The sequence below is a fragment of the Sprattus sprattus genome (assembly GCF_963457725.1).
Source record: "Sprattus sprattus genome assembly, chromosome: 3".
In the NCBI taxonomy this organism is placed as follows: domain Eukaryota; kingdom Metazoa; phylum Chordata; class Actinopteri; order Clupeiformes; family Clupeidae; genus Sprattus; species Sprattus sprattus.
In genome coordinates, this window is record NC_137922.1 from 18,033,070 (window position 1) to 18,051,930 (window position 18,861).

The 18,861-nt window shown below is 45.0% G+C and overlaps 2 protein-coding genes across 2 annotated transcripts; both read right to left on the reverse strand.

The window, feature by feature from the left end:
• Positions 1-69: 69 nt before the first annotated feature.
• dbi (diazepam binding inhibitor (GABA receptor modulator, acyl-CoA binding protein)) lies at positions 70-2,546 on the reverse strand. The gene is made up of 4 exons (XM_080834213.1): positions 2,483-2,546; positions 1,965-2,082; positions 1,245-1,307; positions 70-1,079 (listed from the first exon to the last, which is right to left on the reverse strand). The coding sequence occupies exons 1-4, from the start codon at positions 2,489-2,491 to the stop codon at positions 1,000-1,002; spliced, it is 270 nt and encodes an 89-aa protein (XP_080690339.1). The 5' UTR covers positions 2,492-2,546; the 3' UTR covers positions 70-999.
• Positions 2,547-5,609: 3,063 nt separating this feature from the next.
• Positions 5,610-13,785, reverse strand: steap3 (STEAP family member 3, metalloreductase; the record flags this gene model as incomplete). Its single annotated transcript, XM_080836026.1, has 4 exons — positions 12,716-13,785; positions 11,728-12,255; positions 9,301-9,465; positions 5,610-5,894 (listed from the first exon to the last, which is right to left on the reverse strand). Exons 1-4 carry the CDS (start codon positions 13,199-13,201, stop codon positions 5,610-5,612), a joined length of 1,464 nt encoding a protein of 487 aa, XP_080692152.1. The 5' UTR covers positions 13,202-13,785.
• Positions 13,786-18,861: the final 5,076 nt, after the last annotated feature.

The window sequence follows — 18,861 nt, forward strand, 5'->3', positions numbered from 1 at the left end:
GTAAGGGAATCATGTCAGCATGGACTTTCGGGCCTTCCAAGAGACCAAAACTGCAAAATGACTGAACTCTCCCAGTTCAAACTGTCTTTAATGAAAAAAAATCAGAATTCTGACTTTTGGGGACTACAAGTATCATGTGAAGCTAAATTGTTTGCGAGTGAAAACTTGGCACCTCCTTTCACAAAGTCAAACATCATCCAGAAACAGCACAATGATAATTGTATTTCAACAATTGAAAAATGTTATAAAATCAAATGTTTCTGGCCAATACAGATTGTTCAATGGCACACGTTCTAAGTACAGCATTCCTAACAAAGCCACACACACACACAAAAAATGTGATTATATAGGCCTACTGCTAGCACTCTTGATTATTGTATTCTGTAGGTGAAACTTTCAGGCACTGGTTGTTGACATGTTGGAATGTATGAAACTGTCAGAGTAGAGCTCCTACTTAGTGGCATCTCATTGAAGTTTGCAATACAAAAGAGAAATCTCTCTACAATTTGCCTGTTTGTTTTTCCTTTTTGCCAATTTCATTCATCAATTTAGTCACTTTACTGAAAAAATTGCATTCAGTCAAACACAGCAGCTTTGTGATCAGTCTCTGACCGAACAATGAACTGGTGCCACGGTGAAACAGTACAGCTTCTCTTTTGGACTGCTGTTAGAGCCCTCTGGATAAACTGAGTTTAGTTCATTCACAATATCAAAGCAAGCTAATATTAAAAAACAGACAGACACACAAAATGCATATCAGTCTTCAAACCAGCATAATGCATCCAATTTTCAAGACAGGGTCATTGTGATTATTTCGTGATTTAAATAAATGTATACTTTTGACGGTAGATTGCAGACTATTATAGTCTGGATTATTAGAAACCTACATGGCCGCCTGAGGAGTCTCGTTTCTTTGTAAGATGCAAGACTTCACAAATAGAATTTAGCCCTTGGATCTACGCCCCCAGAAGCACCATGGTCAAATACAAAGAGAAGACTTCAGTCCGCCAAGCCATATTTCCCCTTCATCTCCTCCACAAAGTCGATATAGGCTTTCATAGCATCTTCTTTGCTCATCCCTGTAAGTCACAGAAGAAACATAGTCAATACAAGGAAACACTGACATTAGCACAATGTTAATGTCAACCTCAGGCCTAAGGGTAGGCGAGGAACTATACACATGTAACCCCATGCAGTAGAATACTGTATTTCGCTATAACTGCAATAATAAGACAAGTATGAACCTTTCTTCGTTTCCCAGGCGTCCCATTTAGTTTTCCCTGCAAAGTCCAACATTCCCGGACGGCCTGAAACAGCGAACAAACAGGTTATCACATATGTGGCATTTCTAACATTTCTTCTACCACTAAGAATAGCCTAATGACGTCACATCTGTGCAAAACTTCACCAAGTCTCATATCAAGTCTAATATATAAGGTTAAAACCTCAATGTCACAGCGAAAAACAACAGAAACCATACAATCTCTACTGGTCTTAGTCGTTATAATGGAAACTGTGTTAAATGAACACTGTAATGGTTTCTTGTTTTCCATTGGGATTATGCTTGGTATTTTATACTTAGCGGATTTAGCATTGATTCGACAAGTTTTCAATTGTTTTACTCTGTAATAAAGCGGCCTATCTCTTTCAGCAGTTTCAGTGACCTCCAATGAAATTCAATGCCGTCCCTACTCCCGTTGGTATAGAATAGCCTAACCTATGCCCCAGTTGTTGCATTGCGAAAGAGGGTTACTACAGTGTAGAAGACTTGCGTCAGACTTGCATTATTCTAATAATGGCAGTGAGTTTGTTCACTCTGAATTAATTTAAAAGTTTCATATTTCAGTTCATACTTAAAATCGCAACGCGTATACCACGCCTGACGCTGACACATTATTCGAACAACCGTTAGGATGACCACATGCAAGATTGTTTTCCTCATTAGAGGAGTCGCGCAGACCTACTTATGTTGACATCCCCCACTGTGGCTTGCTTGTACAAAGAATAGATCTGCAAAACTTCGTCCTTTCCTGGTTGCGTTTTCAGAATCTTCGCCTGCTCCGCGGCCCGGTCGAACGCCTCCTTTTTAGAGATCATACGATGAGAAATACAATAGCACTCACAATCTCATTGTCTGTGTGCAACCAAGCAGGAATTGTCGGTTTATATAAAGTTTAAGAAAGGTTACTTTATACACTTAACAAGTCATTGCTCCTTTCCGTTGGCTGCAATACAATTGAGAAAAAATGAGTGGTCTTTGAGAAAATAGAGATTACTCTGTAGATTTAGCTAGCAGATATCTCACTCAGGCCTATCCGTCTCAATCTCAAAATAGTTACGTTTACTTTGTCGGAAGACTGTCTTTCCGCTTCAAAATATCGTGTTCAATTTAGTTCTACAATGTAATGATGGTCCACTGGGTTGCCAAACTAACCTAAATGAAACTGACCACCAAACAAATAACTTCAGACGTCAGACTTACTTGAGACATGTTACCGCACAGAAAATAGAGGATCCTTCCTACAGCCACATGCAAAAGGAATGAGGAAGTGTTTGTAAATGGGCGGAGAGAAGGAAGTACTTAAGCGATGTATGAAGTACCGCAGATCAACCACACGAGGACAGCAGATGCCAACCTTTAGAAATGGATTGACACGCCCTCTTTTCGAATAAGCCCCTCCTGGTACAAATCAAGTGGAGGGCTAAGATTCGAGTCGCATACTTGTCGAGGTTACATTTTTTTTGTTTTTTTTCGTAGACTATTATGTTGAGTATATAAGTCATACTTTGTTATGAATCAAGCATTTAAGTAATAGGCCTACGCAAGACAACAGTTAAGATGGATAGGTTATTTGAAAGGAAAAGTATAAAGACTCAAAAGCATATATATTTTTATTTAAAATTTGTACAAACACATGAACAGACATTAAAAGCAGAAACATCCGTAACAGTTCCATATCAAATATTTCTACATATTCATTCATTCAATTTTTTGATCATTTGTTGATGGGATTTTTGTTTCAAACTCACAAGAACCTTTACACGATAAAAGTCTGTTCCAACAACATTTAAGAAACATAACAGCAGGTAGGCCCTAGATGAAAATGTTTACAATGGCTTTATTTGATTGCAAAATATAGTGCAGATATATATATATATAAAAAAAGGTTTGGCATTGTGCTACACCTATGCTACCTGTTTAACAGTAAACTAATCACCTAAAACAGAAGCCCATAATTCAAAATTGACTGTAACTCTAACAAGTAGACCTAGGATGGCATCATGACGGCACTTGGATTGCAATGGCAATTTTGCATATCCCTGTGTGGCTATGACATGCATGTGAACAATGGCAAGCACAATACACCTGCACACAACATGTAGACATAAGGTGAAAATGTGGGAAAAAATAATTGAAATTGCAACGGATCAGGCATCTTGCGTATAAGCATATTGCTATCAGAACTCCCCCCTGTAACATAATGTTTTCCCTCCCCCAGCAAAGTCAAGTCGGCGCGTTAACCTCACTTGGAGCGATGGGAACCGACAGATGTGGCAGCGTCGGGTGACTGCGTCGGGTACACGAAGGCAGAGACGACGGCCCCCCGATTTAAATAGGCCTACTCTGCGAGGGTGGCTAACGCTCTCTCACGTCACGCTTTAGTCCTCGACTAACCCCCTGGGACTGCACGACAGACCGCGGCCTAGTCTGGCTACCGGCGTGTCTCTAGGACAGTCGCGTGTCCGTCTCTGACGCTGAGCAGAGGCCACAAGCAGTGATTGGACAAAGAGGCGTGGAAGGGTAGGCCTACAACTTGGTGCAAGGGCGACACTGTCAGCATTTGGCATCAGTAATAATAAACAACAATATGAAAAAGCACCTTATCCCTACTGTTTGCTCATATAGGCACTATCCCCTAATACCAGTTATTGCAGGCGTCTCATTTTCTAATTGCTTCCTTGAATAATCTTTGTGTGCAGAGAAATATCCACCTCACAAAGCTACTAATTGCCTTGCCTCTCTGAGCCCGTGTCTCTGACAACACATCTGTGGCAGGGCAACAAACTTGTGGCACGTCATTTACTCCTGCACTTCCATCTGAGCAGTGTGTGACTCCCAACTGCAGTGCTCACACTGAAATATCCTAATAGTTTTAAAAGTAATCCTTACTGACAAGCAATTCATTGTCACACAACACATTTTTTGCTTCCAGGAAAACCTTCCTACAGCAGCTAAAATAACAGTGCGGCAGACACCACAAGAGGGCTATTTGTGGACGTCTGAGGCTAGGACGAAACAGGAAGTCACTGACCAAAAAGCCTGCAGGACCTGTGCACTGCGAAGGATATGAAAATACCAGTGCCTCTGATTAAAAAGATACTACATTATAAAGCATGTGTGTGCATGTGGTTCTGCTTGTGTAAGAGTCCTTTGGAGGGGGGGGGGGGGGGAGGGGATATTCCAGCAGGTTTATCAAACTCTGAGCCTAACCTTGAACTTGGAGTGGATGAACACTTGAGATGGGAAACTGAGTTTTCTGTTCCAGAACAGCTGATCCGAATTAGTTCAATCAACTCGGAGTATGTTCACACGGAGTTAATCACATGCCTGATGAATATAAAAAATCAATCATTAATGGAGCTCCAATACTTCAGATCACCATGGCAACCAGCAAGAAAACATGACAAGGTTGTCCTACTTCACCACTCTGATACATGCCATGGTGAGTATGAGCACATTTCCGACCGATAAAAAACAAAACCGTAACACTGCTGCTGCAGACCTTTGTGAAACTGTTCCCCCATGTCATTAGAAAATGAATACAATTATTCCTGTTCGTTTATGTCACAAAAAAAAATATCGTTTGTGTGGTTTTAAGTAATTAAACATTGATGATAACTGCTACACTTATATTAATTTGCTGTGTCAATGAGTTTGAATGTAGTTTATTAATTTAACCACACTTTCGTTTAATATTAGGCTACAGGTGAAAAAGTGGTGCAGTATTACTGAAGAAAATTGTACGTTTATTTAAAAAATGCTAACGTTTTATTAGGTAGTCATCATGGAATGACGGCACATTAATTCGGGGTCTCAAAATCCTCTCCTGACATACAGTATAAGGTAATGCAAATTATTGTGGCTTGAACAGTGAGGGGTCAACGAGGACACATGTCGAATAGCTGCTCAGCAGGATGGAGGACATGGGGAGAAGCTCATCGTTTGTTGAAGAAAACCTGCCAGCGAGCAGGTTAGGTTCACAGAGGCAGTTACTGTGGACAGTGGCCAGAAAATGTGATGTGTGATTACTCAAAACTGCACAAAGATGATTTTTACGGAACAAACAGTAATACTTTTATTGATTTTCTAATGACATGGGGGAACAGCTTTACACAGGTTGGCAGCGGTGTTGCGGATTTTAGTTTTTACCGTGGTAACAGACAAAGTTTGAGTTTTCTCTTTTTCTGGAATGGACAACTCAGAGTCTCCCCTCATCTCAACAGTAACAAACCCGCTTTCTGGGATAGCCCCCTGATGTGCATGGCTGTGTCTCCCACACACACACACACACACACACACACACACACACACACACACACACACAAACTCACACATTACTGATGTCCTCCACTCCGTTCCTCTCCTCCTCAGGCAGCTGGAAGCGTATGCAGCGTTGTCTCTCCCATCCACGCCGGATACGGGCCAACCGCTGCGCCACGCAGGGGAGAGCCAGCACCAGTCGGCACAGCAGCACCGCACACGGCAGGGTCAGGGCCAGCATGAAGGTGGGGGGCAGGTAGAAGTGGTACTGGGACGGCTGGAAGGCCCTGTCCCAGCCAAACAGCAGAGTGTGAAGGGTGGACATCAACAGGGCGGTGTAGCCCAACCGGGACTGGAGGAGAGAAGAGGAGGGAGGAGGTCGATTAGTGTGGAGTGGAAGGGAGAAAGATGAGGAGAGGAGAGGGGAGGGGAGGAGAGAGATGAGGAAAGGAGAGGGGAGGAGAGGAGATAGATGAGGAGAGGAGGAAGAGGAGAGGGCAGAGATGAGGTAAGGAGAGGGGAGGAAAGAGATGAGGAGAGGGAAAGAGGGGAGAGAGATGAGGAGAGGGGTGGAGAGGAAAGGAGATAGATGAGGAGAGGGGAGGAGAGGAGAGAGATGCAGAGAGGAGAGGAGAGGAGAGGAATTAGGAGAGGGGAGGAGAGGGGATGAGAGGAGAGGGGAGTAGAGAGATGAGGAGAGGGGAGGAAAGAGATTAGAAGAGGGGAGGAGAGGAGAGAGATGAGGAGAGGGGCGGAAAGAGATGAGGAGAGGGGAGGAGAGGAGAGAGATGAGGAGAGGAGAGGAGATGAGGAGAGGAGAGGAGAGAGAGGGAAGGATAGGGGAATAATAGTGCTGGAGACAAAGGGGATTTAAAAAGAGAAGCAAAGTGAAGGAGAGAGAGAGAGAGAATCATAATAGGAGAGGAAAGGGTGGGGCAGGAAAGAGAGAATAAGAGAACAGACGAAGAGGTAGAGGACTAGAAGGGAGAGTAGAGGTAAAAGAGGGAGGGGGAAAGGAGGGGAAGAAAATGAGAAGGGGAGAGAAACGAGGGAAGAAGGCAATGGAGAGGGTGGGAGAAGGAATGGAGAGAGGGGGAGAAAGAGAGAGAGAGAGAGAGAGAAGGAAGGGAGAGGGGGAGAGAGAGAGAGAGAGAGAGAGAGAGAGAGAGAGAGAGAGAGAAGGAAGGGAGAGGGGGAGATGTTTTATGCATGATCTGGTGCTGCACGGACACTTATGTGAAGTCAAGTACGGTTTCATGACTTCTTGAACTCAGTAGAGCACAGACACATAATCCAGAACATTCCTGAAGAGAACAGTAGGCTGAATGCACAACCAGAGGGCATGAGATACAGTAGAGACTCAAGATTCAAAATGACAGACTGCTGTTTACACACACACACACGCACACGCACATGCACACGCACACGTTCTGTTCAAAGATGGTATTTTCCCCACACTATGCATGATCTTGAAAGTGGAGACTTTAATATTTTCTTGAACACACAAATACATATTCACATTCTCCCCAACACCCCCACCCCCCCGATACAAACACAAACCCAACCACACACACTGCAACGAGGGCGTTTTCCTACCCATGTGCAGTATGTGACCTTTAATCACCTGTGCGTAGCCACATGGCTAGGGCCCTTAAACTCCTTATACACATACACACAACCATAAGCACCCCAACAGACACACACACACCCACTTCAATGAGAGTGTTTCCTGGCCGTGTGCTGTACGTCGCCTGCGTGTGACTGCATGGTTGTGGCCCTCGGAGGCTGGAGTGACCTAGCTGGGCAAACTCTCTTCTCTAATGAGACCCCTCAAGCCCTCGCTTGTGCCGACACCAAGCTCATTCAAACCTTGCAGGAGCCGGTCATTATTTCTGCCACCCCCCGAGCTAATCGAAATTCATTAACCTTAACGAGGGGGGATGGAGCGGGCGTGGGAATAGGCGGAGGTTTGTGAAAGTGATTCACCTGCTTGTTCCTTCTATTACTGTTTCTGGTAATTCTCTGTGCTCGAGGCGTAGAATCACAGGGTTGTTTAGTGGCAGTTGAAAAGGAGTAGAAGGTGGAGAAGGCTTTCGCCTTGAGGTTTAGCGTGTGGGAGAGGCAGGGCACAAGTCTCTTCACACACAACAATCTTTAGAATGTCTGGTGAGAGATCTGGGGACCTTTTTTATTATGTGACAAATTAAGGGCGCTAAGCTACTTATGCATGGGCTATCCTTCTGACGAGAACCTGGCCTGCAAAACAAAACATAAATTCTACAAACATCGTGGAAATGGTGATATCAGGGTAATCATGTCTGATTCAGTCGCCCTAGTTTTTGTAATGAATGACAATATAGTGTGTTACATTACAATGTTGCCACTGTTTTGTGATATGTTTGGAAACCATTTCCATGCTAACAACAGGGATTTCTCCACAATTTTACATCCACTAGTCAGAGGGTAGAGAACAGTCAAGCTACGTGCAATAGAGACCTAGTGTAACAATAAATACTATTTAACATAAGAAATAGAAAAAAAGTGCAGGAATGTAACTGCTGTAAGTGCAAGTTAAGTACTAGTAGAAGTGCACGTTAGGAAGGGAGGTGCTCTTTAAAGAGTATGGTCTTCAAGAGCTTCTAATGAGGACCTGACGGATCCAAAGCGGCCGGAGGACAGTGAGGGGGGGGGGGGGGGGGCAGAGAGTCAGTCTGAGAAGCAGAGAGATCGAGACAGAGAGAGGGAACAAGTGAAACAGAGAGAAGAATGGAGAGAGAGAGAGACAGAAAGGGAGCAGGGAGAGAGAAAGAGAGACGCCCAGAGTTTTATCCCAGGATCCGGCAGCATGTGACTAATCTCATGCCGTCTGGATCAGCTTAACATAAACATGAAGGAGAGAGAGAGAGAGAGTTCAGATGGCACGACGGCGGCCACGGCTGAGGCAGAGAACGACAAATCCCCGCTAAATGAAACCATTATGGAGGGTTCCACCTCTGTGCATTTCCAGGGACACAAGAGAGGGAAAGAGGAGAGGAGGCGGAAGAGAATGCGAAACGCGACAAATGATGATACGCACAGGGTGGTGGTTTGTGTGGGAGCTGAGAGAGAGAGAGAGAAAGACAGCAGAAGTAAGAGATAGAGATAGAGAGTGAGAAAGGAAAAGAGAGAGGTGGAAGAGAGAGGGGCAGTGTGAGTGAGAGACAGAGCAAGACAAAGTGGGAGATAGAGAGACAGACACTGAGATGATCTTGACCTCAGAGGGGACGTTCTCACCCAGGCCTGTGACTGATACTGCCAAGGCTAAATAGATAAAATACTAAAACTTCACCAGAACGCAGGAAACTCATGGGAGCTGTGTTATCTTTACACTCCACCCTAGCATACACCCCATCTGTCTGCCTCCCTTGGTTAAGAACAAAGAAAGTCACTGAGCTAGGTTGGCCTGACTAGCATTCAAGTGGACATGTTTCAAATACAGTATAAAAATATGGCACTGATATCTTGCAGACATAATGTATATGAATGTGAAGAGAAAGAGAAAAGCACACACACATACACCATGAACTGCATACAGACTTTGTATGACTGCATTTTACACACACACACTAACTCACCCACACACACAAAACAGTATGAACACCGTACACTTTGTATGACTGCATTTTACACACACACACACACACACACACACACACACACACACACACACACACACACACACACACACACACACACACACAGTCTATTTGCAGGCTCACCTGTATAAAGGTGAACTCTCTCCAGTTGAGGGAGTTGCCCACAGAGGGCAGAGATGCCACTGCAAGCAGCGAGAGCAGCCCCAGGGCCAGAATGCCTGCAGAGATGTACAGCTCCATCCTCCATACCTCCTCCTCCACCCACGACACAGCCTTACCCTCCTTTACCTGCAGATCAACACACACACACACACACACACACACACACACACACACACACACACACACACACACACACACACACACACACACACACACAAACATTAGCATGATGAAAGAAACATACATTTAAAAAATACACTTATAACCAGACAAACCCACACACACACAAGTTGAGTTCAGCACAGTTCAATACAAGCCTACATGCCATATTTAATTAAAATGTATTTAAATCTATGACTTGGCTGGCACATGCCCAGTGGGTCCTCAACCTCTGCCTACTTCACTGGCTCTACCAGTTGAGCTACAGGAACAACATTCTGAGAATGGCTGGCTGACCAAAAAGCTGCCATATTACATCAGTAGCGTAAGTAATTGAAAACGCAGGCTTGCAGTCAAGTCTTTTTGGTTTGTTGGTGTTACGTTGTTTTAGGAACTGAGAAGAGCCACTCTGGTTTTGCTTATTTAATTGGAGAGTAGAAAAGGCTGAGGAGAAGAAACCAACGCCAAAGGAAAGAAAAGAAAGCAAAACAAGCGGTTATTCTTAGGGTCAGCTCCCCAGTATTAAGGTCACCGCAAATATGCACAGTATCCTCTAAATGTTACCATTAAATATGGTAGGGGTCAAATGGAGCACACAGAATGAGACATTTCACAAAGAATGTTCATGTAAGCTTCATGAACCCTAATTCAAATGTTAAAGGAATGTAAACGGACTGGTGCGGTTGCATCCAGGCACACACTCTCCACTGATGCAGAAGCCTACTAATATGCACAACCTGTACAAGCCTGCTACTTATGCAGTGGCATTAGAGTGCATGCGTGTAGGTCCACCTATAGGCCTCTGGGGATGCAAAGGCAGTATTACTGAGACCCAGAAGGGGTGAGTAAGGCACAGACTCGAGATATGTGTGTGTGTGTGTGTGTGTGTGTGTGTGTGTGTTTGAGCGGACAGGGGCTGCAAGCGTACGGTGTGCGCTCCTAACTAGCAAGGATGTCATTGCCATGCAGCACCTCTACCAAGTTCCCAAGGAGACAAGGAGGGGGTAAGATCGTAAGTGAGGATCCTATGTTTACTTTGCCTTCTCTCTCACATCCAGAGTGAGAGTGAGTGAGAGAACGTGTGTGTGTGTGTGTGTGTGTGTGTGTGTGTGTGTGTGTGTGTGTGTGAGAGAGAGACAGTAATGGAGGAGTAAGAGGTAGAGAACATATCAGGGGAGAGGTCTGTCTATGGCGAGACTGATAATACACAGAACAGAGAAGTAATTCCAAGTTTTGTGCTGTGTGTGTGATAGTCATTTGTCACAAGTTCACAAGTCGACTACCAATAGCATTTAAAACCCCGAACATTCAAACCTAATTGCTGACACAACATCTGTGTAAACTCTAATCAAGCGACTCTTTTCAGCAAGGATCACAACGGTGTGTAGTTGATCACTCACAACGTGTAACGCAACAGCCTCCCTTGAGGTGTTGATTAGTGCAACCTCACGACGTGTTGTGTATCAGTTAGGATGCAGCAGGGAGCCACTGGCACCACAGTATGGGTTCAACACATCCACAGGAATAGGTGGTGGGAGTGAGGGTGTGGGGTGGGGTAGGGGTGGTGTGTGGAGATGGATTGGGTGCTGTGGGGCTGGGGGGGGGTTGGAGGGGGCATGAGATACAGACAGCAGCTGAACACCAGTGCCAGTCCCCAGGCTTTTCAGTGCCAGAGGGTGGGGGGGCACAGATGTATGACAAAAAAAGGCACGAGGGAAACAGGATGTGGCAAGAACAGGAGCTGAGCAGCGAGAAAAAGCCTGACGCCATCAAGTCGAGAGACGAGCTGAATGTCTGTAGAGCGGCGTCACGGCCTTCAGAAATGAATATTCTAGAAGAATCCAAAGGTCAAATGACGGATAGGGGATAGAAAACAAATAGGCTGTGTAGATCTGCCATCTGAGCCTAGTTATTTTCATACATTATTCCAGTTGACCGGGTAGGCATTTTTTTAATTTTTTTAACATGAACAGTGATATTGGATGATGGCACCCCTCCCGTGCTGTTTAGAAAAAAGTTGTGTTCAATATGATTGCTTTGGGTCTGACACACTACTGGATAGATTGTTCTTGTGCGTACGTGTGAATTTCTTTGTTGGTAGATCAATTCAACACCCACAGTTTCAGTAACTAAATACATTTGTAACACACTCATTATTACTATTATTATTATTATTATTATTATATAAGAACACCTCTGAAACATTCACTGCTTAAGGACACTCCTTACCTGCCTGAAGGCGTCGTTGAGCATCTTGTAGCGAGCCGACCTCCGCATGGGCAGACACAGGCTGTAGACGGCGTGCAGTGCGGCACACAGGAAAGCCAGCAAGCCCATCTGCTTGCGGGCCTGCAGCCAGCGGTCCAGCCACTCGGGGAAGCGCCGATACTTGGTGCCGCGCCACAGCTGTAGGAACGCTGCCAGCAGACCAGGAAGGTATACCAGCGCCAGCATCACCATGGCGACGGCCGGAAGTGTGACGTTGACAGTGTCGATGGGCAGCTTCCAAAAGACGTTCCTGCCAGATGTGATGTAGGGGTGGAGGACGTCGTGCAGGAAGTTGAAGAGGTAGAAGAAGAGAAAGAGGGAGAGGGCACAGAGGTTGGGCGTCGTCCACGTGGGGAAGAGGCGCAGAGGGGCATTTTCAATGTCTCGCGCTGAACTGAGTCGCCCCAGGTCCACAGGAATGAAGCCCATATCCCGGCACAGCTGGGCCACAGAGTTCTTAGCCACTGCATTGTCACCACACAGTTGCACCTGCACAATGGAGGAAATGTAATGACTTAATACAAATATAAACGCAACATGGCAAAAAGACATAATAGCAGGACATGACATGAGAACATTTTTAGAAGTGTTCGGAATAAGAATGCAAGGGGTAATGCCTCTACACAACAATTCTTCCTCAATATTCAAGCACAAATAATAGATTATGAGTTGTAAAATACTCTATACTTTCTTGTTCCCAGTATTAATCTAACCAATCGTGTGGTCATTTATCCAGTCTTTACATGCAGTTGGGGTCAATGTAATGGCTATTCATGTATCACAACAGGTGTTAACCACATCCACTGGTTGACAGATGTTGTGAGTTCCTGAGGCCTTACTTATCTATCGTTTGTGTGTGTTTATGCAATCTTGAAGAAACCATGGTTTGGGTGCACTGTACCCTCTCAAAAGTTAACACCAACACACACAGTTATCTAATGACACACACCTGTCTACTGCCGTCTCTTGGCCCGGTCTGCAACGTCCAGGCGGAGATGACGTTGAAGCCCTTCACCACCACGCTGTCGGGGAAGAGCGCCGCGAGCTGCTCCGCGTTGGAAGGCTCGTCGTGGTTGATGCGCATGCCGTTGCTGACGTCCACCAGTATTTTCCCAGCTAGAATCTCTTTAAGTCCACTTAGCGTCGAATAGTGCTCCACAAACATCCCCACGAACACCAGGTCGGCCTGTGAAGCGGCCTCCTGTTGGGTCGTCACATCAGCCTCTTCAGGGAAGAGCCCATTGGAGCGTTTGGGACAGCGGCTGCCGACCACCACCCGGTAGCCGGATGCCAGCAACCGCTGCGCCAAAGAACGAGAGAAATCTCCCGTGCCGAGGATACCCACTAGAGGAGCATCAGTGCCAGGGTCAGCTAGGGAACCCTGCAGGCGCCGTGGAGACCTCAGGAGAGGCTGCTTCATATCCCCCTGACTCATTACTGAGGCCAAGCCTGTGAAAGTGTGCCGTGGTGTTTCCCTTTTTAATAGCTCCGTCCTGTAGCGTAAGTGGCCCAATTCATGTAATCTACATAAAGCAGATCTGCACAAATATGAAAGGGTGTCCTTAGCTTACGTAAATAATAAATTAATCGTTGTATGAATCTTACTAAATGGTCTTCTGATTGAATGTCTTACATATATTCATACATCTGTAGGTTTTTATGATGGCAATGATTTCGTAGCCGAAAAATCCGCAAAGCGATCTGCACAGACAGTGAAAAGGCGTCAACAAGAAGTTATAGGCCTATGTTCATTTCAGCGTTAAGAGCATGTTAAACGTGTTTACAGTTGCAAGAGTAACTGTAGCGGCATTGACTGATACTTCAGCATGATCAACGTTCAGCTAATTTAGCTAGCAACGTACCCGCGTCCTTGATTGAACTCTCAAAGTCTGACAAAGAATGTTCATGTGATGAAACTGACATGACAACATAGATCATAGAATATAACGACGAAAAAACGCCAATTTAACCTGGATAAAGTGACATAATTTACCTATTTGACTCTTACTCTAAGTTGACTTTTCGGCATAGTTCCTCCTCCGCTGCTTAACCTGCTCCTTCCGTCCAGTGTAACTTTATCTCCCTGACGTTGGGACGAACATGTAACATGCTCCGCCCTTCACCGCTCTGTGTGCAAGAGATAAAAAGTTCCCCGAGAACATAGGACAAGCATTTAGAAGTCTTTGTAACAAAGGCTACTGACGAATGAAAAGCAAAAAAAGGATTTGATAAATAAACTTCAATCAAATATAATGTAATTCAAGTCTAAACGATATAAGACCATGTAATGTATTGACATAAACATTCCTCCATTAGTAGGGCTATATTAATAATATAGTGGTAGTGCTACCACCAGTATAGGCTGGCAGTATTAATATCATCAGTATTCTTTAATGACAGTATTTAAATGTAATGGGATTGAATTCGTTTTTTCCCTTTCATGTTCATTGAAATACCACAGTGTGTCTTTTATTTGCATGTTTATGGGTAGTGTCTGAGACTTAAAATCCCAGGCCGAGGGAAGGACTGGAAAACACCAAAGTTGGGCTTTGACCGCAGGTGAGAGCCTGTCAACACTACTACATCAGCCTGCCTTTGCTGGGAGAGGAAGGTTAAACCCTTCAGGCGTCTCACTCCATCTGTCGTGTGCTCTCGTCGCTTCTAAATATCGTTGTTTGTTTATTTGCCTATTGATGATGTGTCTCGAAGGTGGACATGTGCATGGCTGGAAGCTGACCAGGGGAACACAAAATGTCAATAGAGCCACATCTAGTTGCTACATGGGCCAGGAAACAAAGGAAAACATGCTGCCTGGACAATAGACTGACCAGAGTGTCAGCATTTATTCCCCCACCGGCAACATGTTGACATTCGATGTCTTACAAAGCGCTGTCTACAGCCTATGACGAAACAGGCTGTAGTATGTTCCAGAATGTGCCGTTGGGCAGTTCTCAGGCTTTTTTTCCCCTCGCTTTCATCATGGGCAGTGAGCAGGGACCATGTCGGGTCATTTTCTCTATTGCCCTTGAGAAAGAGCAGTCAGCGGGTGACAAATGCATGTTGAAAAGAAAGACACAGCACTGGCGCGGAATGTTCTTAGTGTGGGAAGAAGAAGGGCTAATAATATCAGAAATCCTTCATTTCAAAGGCCCTCATACAGGCCTGGATTTAGCCTGTGCCATCCACATTTTGTTGAGGGCTGGAAAGAGCCATATGCATATGGATCCAACTTGAAATTCAACCGTCCGAACAAATATGACCATAAACTAATTTTCTTTTATTGGCTGGTCCTAACGATAGAATGGAACTGAATGGAATAGAATTGAATAGACGAGAATAGAATAGAATGAAATTTACCAAAATATAATAAGCTAGAGTGGAATATAGATAGAATAGAATGGAATCCAAGATTCTTATGTCACTGCCTCAAGCTCATTCAAGCTGCATTCATTTGCGTGAGGCCCCCTCACAGGCGAGTCTGCCTTGGGTTTCGTGTCATATCACAGAAGGGGATTACACATGGGGTCTGCACCACTCTACCCTCATCCCAGCCGACAGTTCTGTCCTGGCTCGCACTGAATGCCAAGCGTGTCCTTCCAAAAAAGAGAGAGAGAACCCCCCCACACCCGTATTCCTGTCCACTTTACTCTCACAAGTTTCTCATCCACATTAGCATAACCTTGATGGCATGCTTCATTTAGAGAAGGACGCTGAAGTGAGACTCTTTAGTTTGAGTCTTCTGCTCCCAAGCCTGTTCACACTTCTGTAAACTGAAGTGACAAGTCGCACTGCATCACAGAGTAAATGAGCAGCTCCTCTACTGCTGCGTGTGCACTGCTTGTGCGTGCTGCCAGATGAGGCAAGTGTTGTGGTCAGTATGTCTAATATGGCTGTGTCATCAAGCAAATATGTTGTTGGTATGAATGAGCTTGCAATGCTAATTATGTGAAGTGAGAATCAAAGTGAATGCATGGTAGACATTCCCTAATCAACACATTTGTCACACATTTCTGTATTAGAAACAGGACTATGTGCATTGATTTAGTCACTCCTCTGTGACACATGAAATCCTCTAAGTGATCCAGGACGCCCCCTGTGGGAAGGTGACCATTTGCTGCCTGAAAGCAAAGAAGCTTTTTAGCTTCATATTCATTCTTACAGTGCCAAATATAAACAAAGTACTTGGAAAAGCAAAGTGTCTAATGAGAGTCACGAGATTCATGTGAAACAGTGAATATATTTTCCTAAATTTCACAGACTTTTGGGTGATAAATTATGGCAAATATAATGTCATGACTAACACCGTGGGGAACAGCATTGCTATATTTGTGTCTCATTCTCACCAAGCAGTTTTTTAATCATCAATCACGTTACATTAATACATTATTTTCTAACCTCCAGTCCACCTTAACACAACATTACACATTGCCTAGGCGCGATATGGGTCACCCTTGTCTGGTCACCCTCACAGACTGACAGAAGAGGGCCTGGCTGCCCTGCCCTAACGCATACTGAAGGAACCTTCAGTGGCAAGCCCAGATCTGTCTGGCAAAGTTAAGATGTGTCACTACACCCAGGCACCACACACACTCGCACAGCCCAGGGCCTGTGAGTCAACTCATGGAGCTAACTGACTCCCATACTCTCTCTCTCTCTCTCTCTCACACACACACACACACACAATCACAAACAAACACCAAAACACACACACACACACACACACACACACACACACACACATACACATATAGGTCAGGCCAGACAGTGAATAGAAAACAAGCTTTCATCCATGCACATGATAAGGGACTGCAGTCAGCTACCTGCCCCACCCATCTCACCCATGACTGTTTGTGGTGAGGAGGGTAATAATCAGGCTGACCAGCTTTAATCAGGCTTGATGATGGTCTTGAGAATCTAGTTGTCTGTGGTAGTTTTTTATTGCATACATTTTATTTATATTTAATTTGTACACAAGCACTTGTAGATTTTTTTTTGTAAGTTCTATTGACAATCGTATCATCAACCTTGAATATGACATTATTATGGCAATATTATTGTCAGAAGAGCACCAAGAAAAAAATGCCAGACACAATTTCGTTCCTGCACCATGATGATGTGTCAGATGAGTGAGGAATTTATGATTAGTGCATTCTCCTGCACAGTGCAACATTGCAAATTCCATTGATCTTATCCACAAAGACAAGATAGACGTGAAAGGCAGAGAGACAGGAGATGACAAGCCTCTTCCGCCCTCCAGTTAACCAGCCCACCCCCCCCCTACCCCACACCCAAACAGAGTCATAAAAGGCCCTGAAGATGCCTTTATTTATTTCCAAAAAGCTGTCCTCAAACATGCCCGCCTCTACGACGGTCGAAATCTTTTAATTTGACCTTTTTATATGCCAGATCACGTGCGGGCACGCGTGCAGCCAAGTCAGACTGTTGCACATTCGTGAGGACAGAACCCCGTGTGTTCTCCCTCCTCCCATCACAACAGAGTATCATTCTCTCCCCTGCTCTCAGCTGTCACTCACGGGGGTTGTTGACGGCGATGAGACATCCACGCTTCTCTCAACCCCTTCTGTCCCTCGCTCAGTTGTTTAGGATGCTAATCAGTTGTTGGGGTGGGGGTGGGGGGCAGGCAGAAGAGGGGGGGTGTCTCCACAGTCCTTAGGCAGGGCTGTCTTCGGGGGTGAGATCGTCCTTGACGTGGGAACAGTTTGACACGTCGTAAGGAGAATGCAGCTGATTGCTTGTTATGTCACCAACTCACGTGGTGCAACACAGCCATGCTCGGCCCCGGGGGCTGGAACTGTGGGGGTCACCGGCAGGGCGGATGCCCCCAGGAAGGGCTGGGCTCGCTGGTGAGAGGCTCAGATGGTTCTGACTGAGCGTCGTACATCATATCAAAGGATGTTTTTCACACTGGACTGGACAGCTGTTTGTTTATCACATTTTGCGTCGCATTTTGTGACTGAAATGTTTCGCACCATGGCAGTCATATATTGACAAGATTGTGCTGTTATGTGTATGGGTGAAACTACATCAGGATGATTATGACATGATCTGTTTACTTTTCTGTGGTTGTAGTATGGTCTTCACAAACACTGACAAGTAAACAGAGAGGGATTTGTTGAATTGGCATTGTGTATGCAACAGTGGATGAAATTTAATTAACAACAGTTGATTTTAGTTTTTTTATCCTTAATTGAAAGCAATTTGTGATTCATGAATGATTCAAATCACTAATGAGGGACATACATCAAGCCATGCATGCCTTAAGTAGGAATGTTGCTTTTTCTCACTGTGCCATGACTTCCTGTCTTTGTCATCCCATGTGTGCCCGCAGGCTTCTATCCCCCTCTGAGCTGTGTCATTGGATAAGCCATGACTGGGGCTTCTGCCGTACCACGGTTCGCTCCAAGTCTCTCACATAGAGAGCAGCCAGGCTGGCATGACCCTCCCCATTCGCCACAGCCGCAAGGTGTGCAAATTCCACAGAAAAGGTCACCTCTGCCATCCGTGTGAGTGAATGCGAGCTGAGAAGCGGCAGTGCATTAGGATTGTGCTGATGCTCAACACACACACACACACACACACACACACACACACACACCAGGCTGCAGCAGGCTATACGGGTCAGGCGGGACAAGGTGAGGGTTGAAACTTCAGCCAATGTGACAGCAAGCACAGCAAGAACATCCTTTCCTGCATTCCAGCCGAAATGAATGCTGTTTGTTTATCGTCCTTGTTCATTATGACAAGTGGCCGACATGTCACCGACCCCCCAATCCCGTCGATGCTGTTTATGTCTATCCATGTAACAGGTGCTTTCGTCGAAAGTAAAGTAACCTTGCAGTGAATGGAAAACTCACTCTGAAGCCATGCATGAGCTCTTAGATGAAATTGACCTTTCATGGTGTAACTACTGAGTTAGACACAAAGTTTAACTTGCTGCTGTATCAAGAGGACAATCAAAAAGGTTTTTGCCATTTTCAAGGTATTTCTTTACAGCCCAGGTTTTTGAATTAATTTGTGCATTACTTTGTCATATTGTTCAGTCAGTGGACCAGGAGGTCAAACAAACAAACAAAC

What these genes read in the sequence shown, in the direction of transcription:
- dbi (XM_080834213.1), bottom strand. An exon ending in AGTGGGGGATGTCAACATAA is followed by an intron (nt 1,308 to 1,964) that starts GTAGGTCTGCGC and finishes TCGCTGTTTCAG; the next exon opens with GCCGTCCGGGAATGTTGGAC. An exon ending in CGCCTGGGAAACGAAGAAAG is followed by an intron (nt 1,080 to 1,244) that starts GTTCATACTTGT and finishes TGTGACTTACAG; the next exon opens with GGATGAGCAAAGAAGATGCT.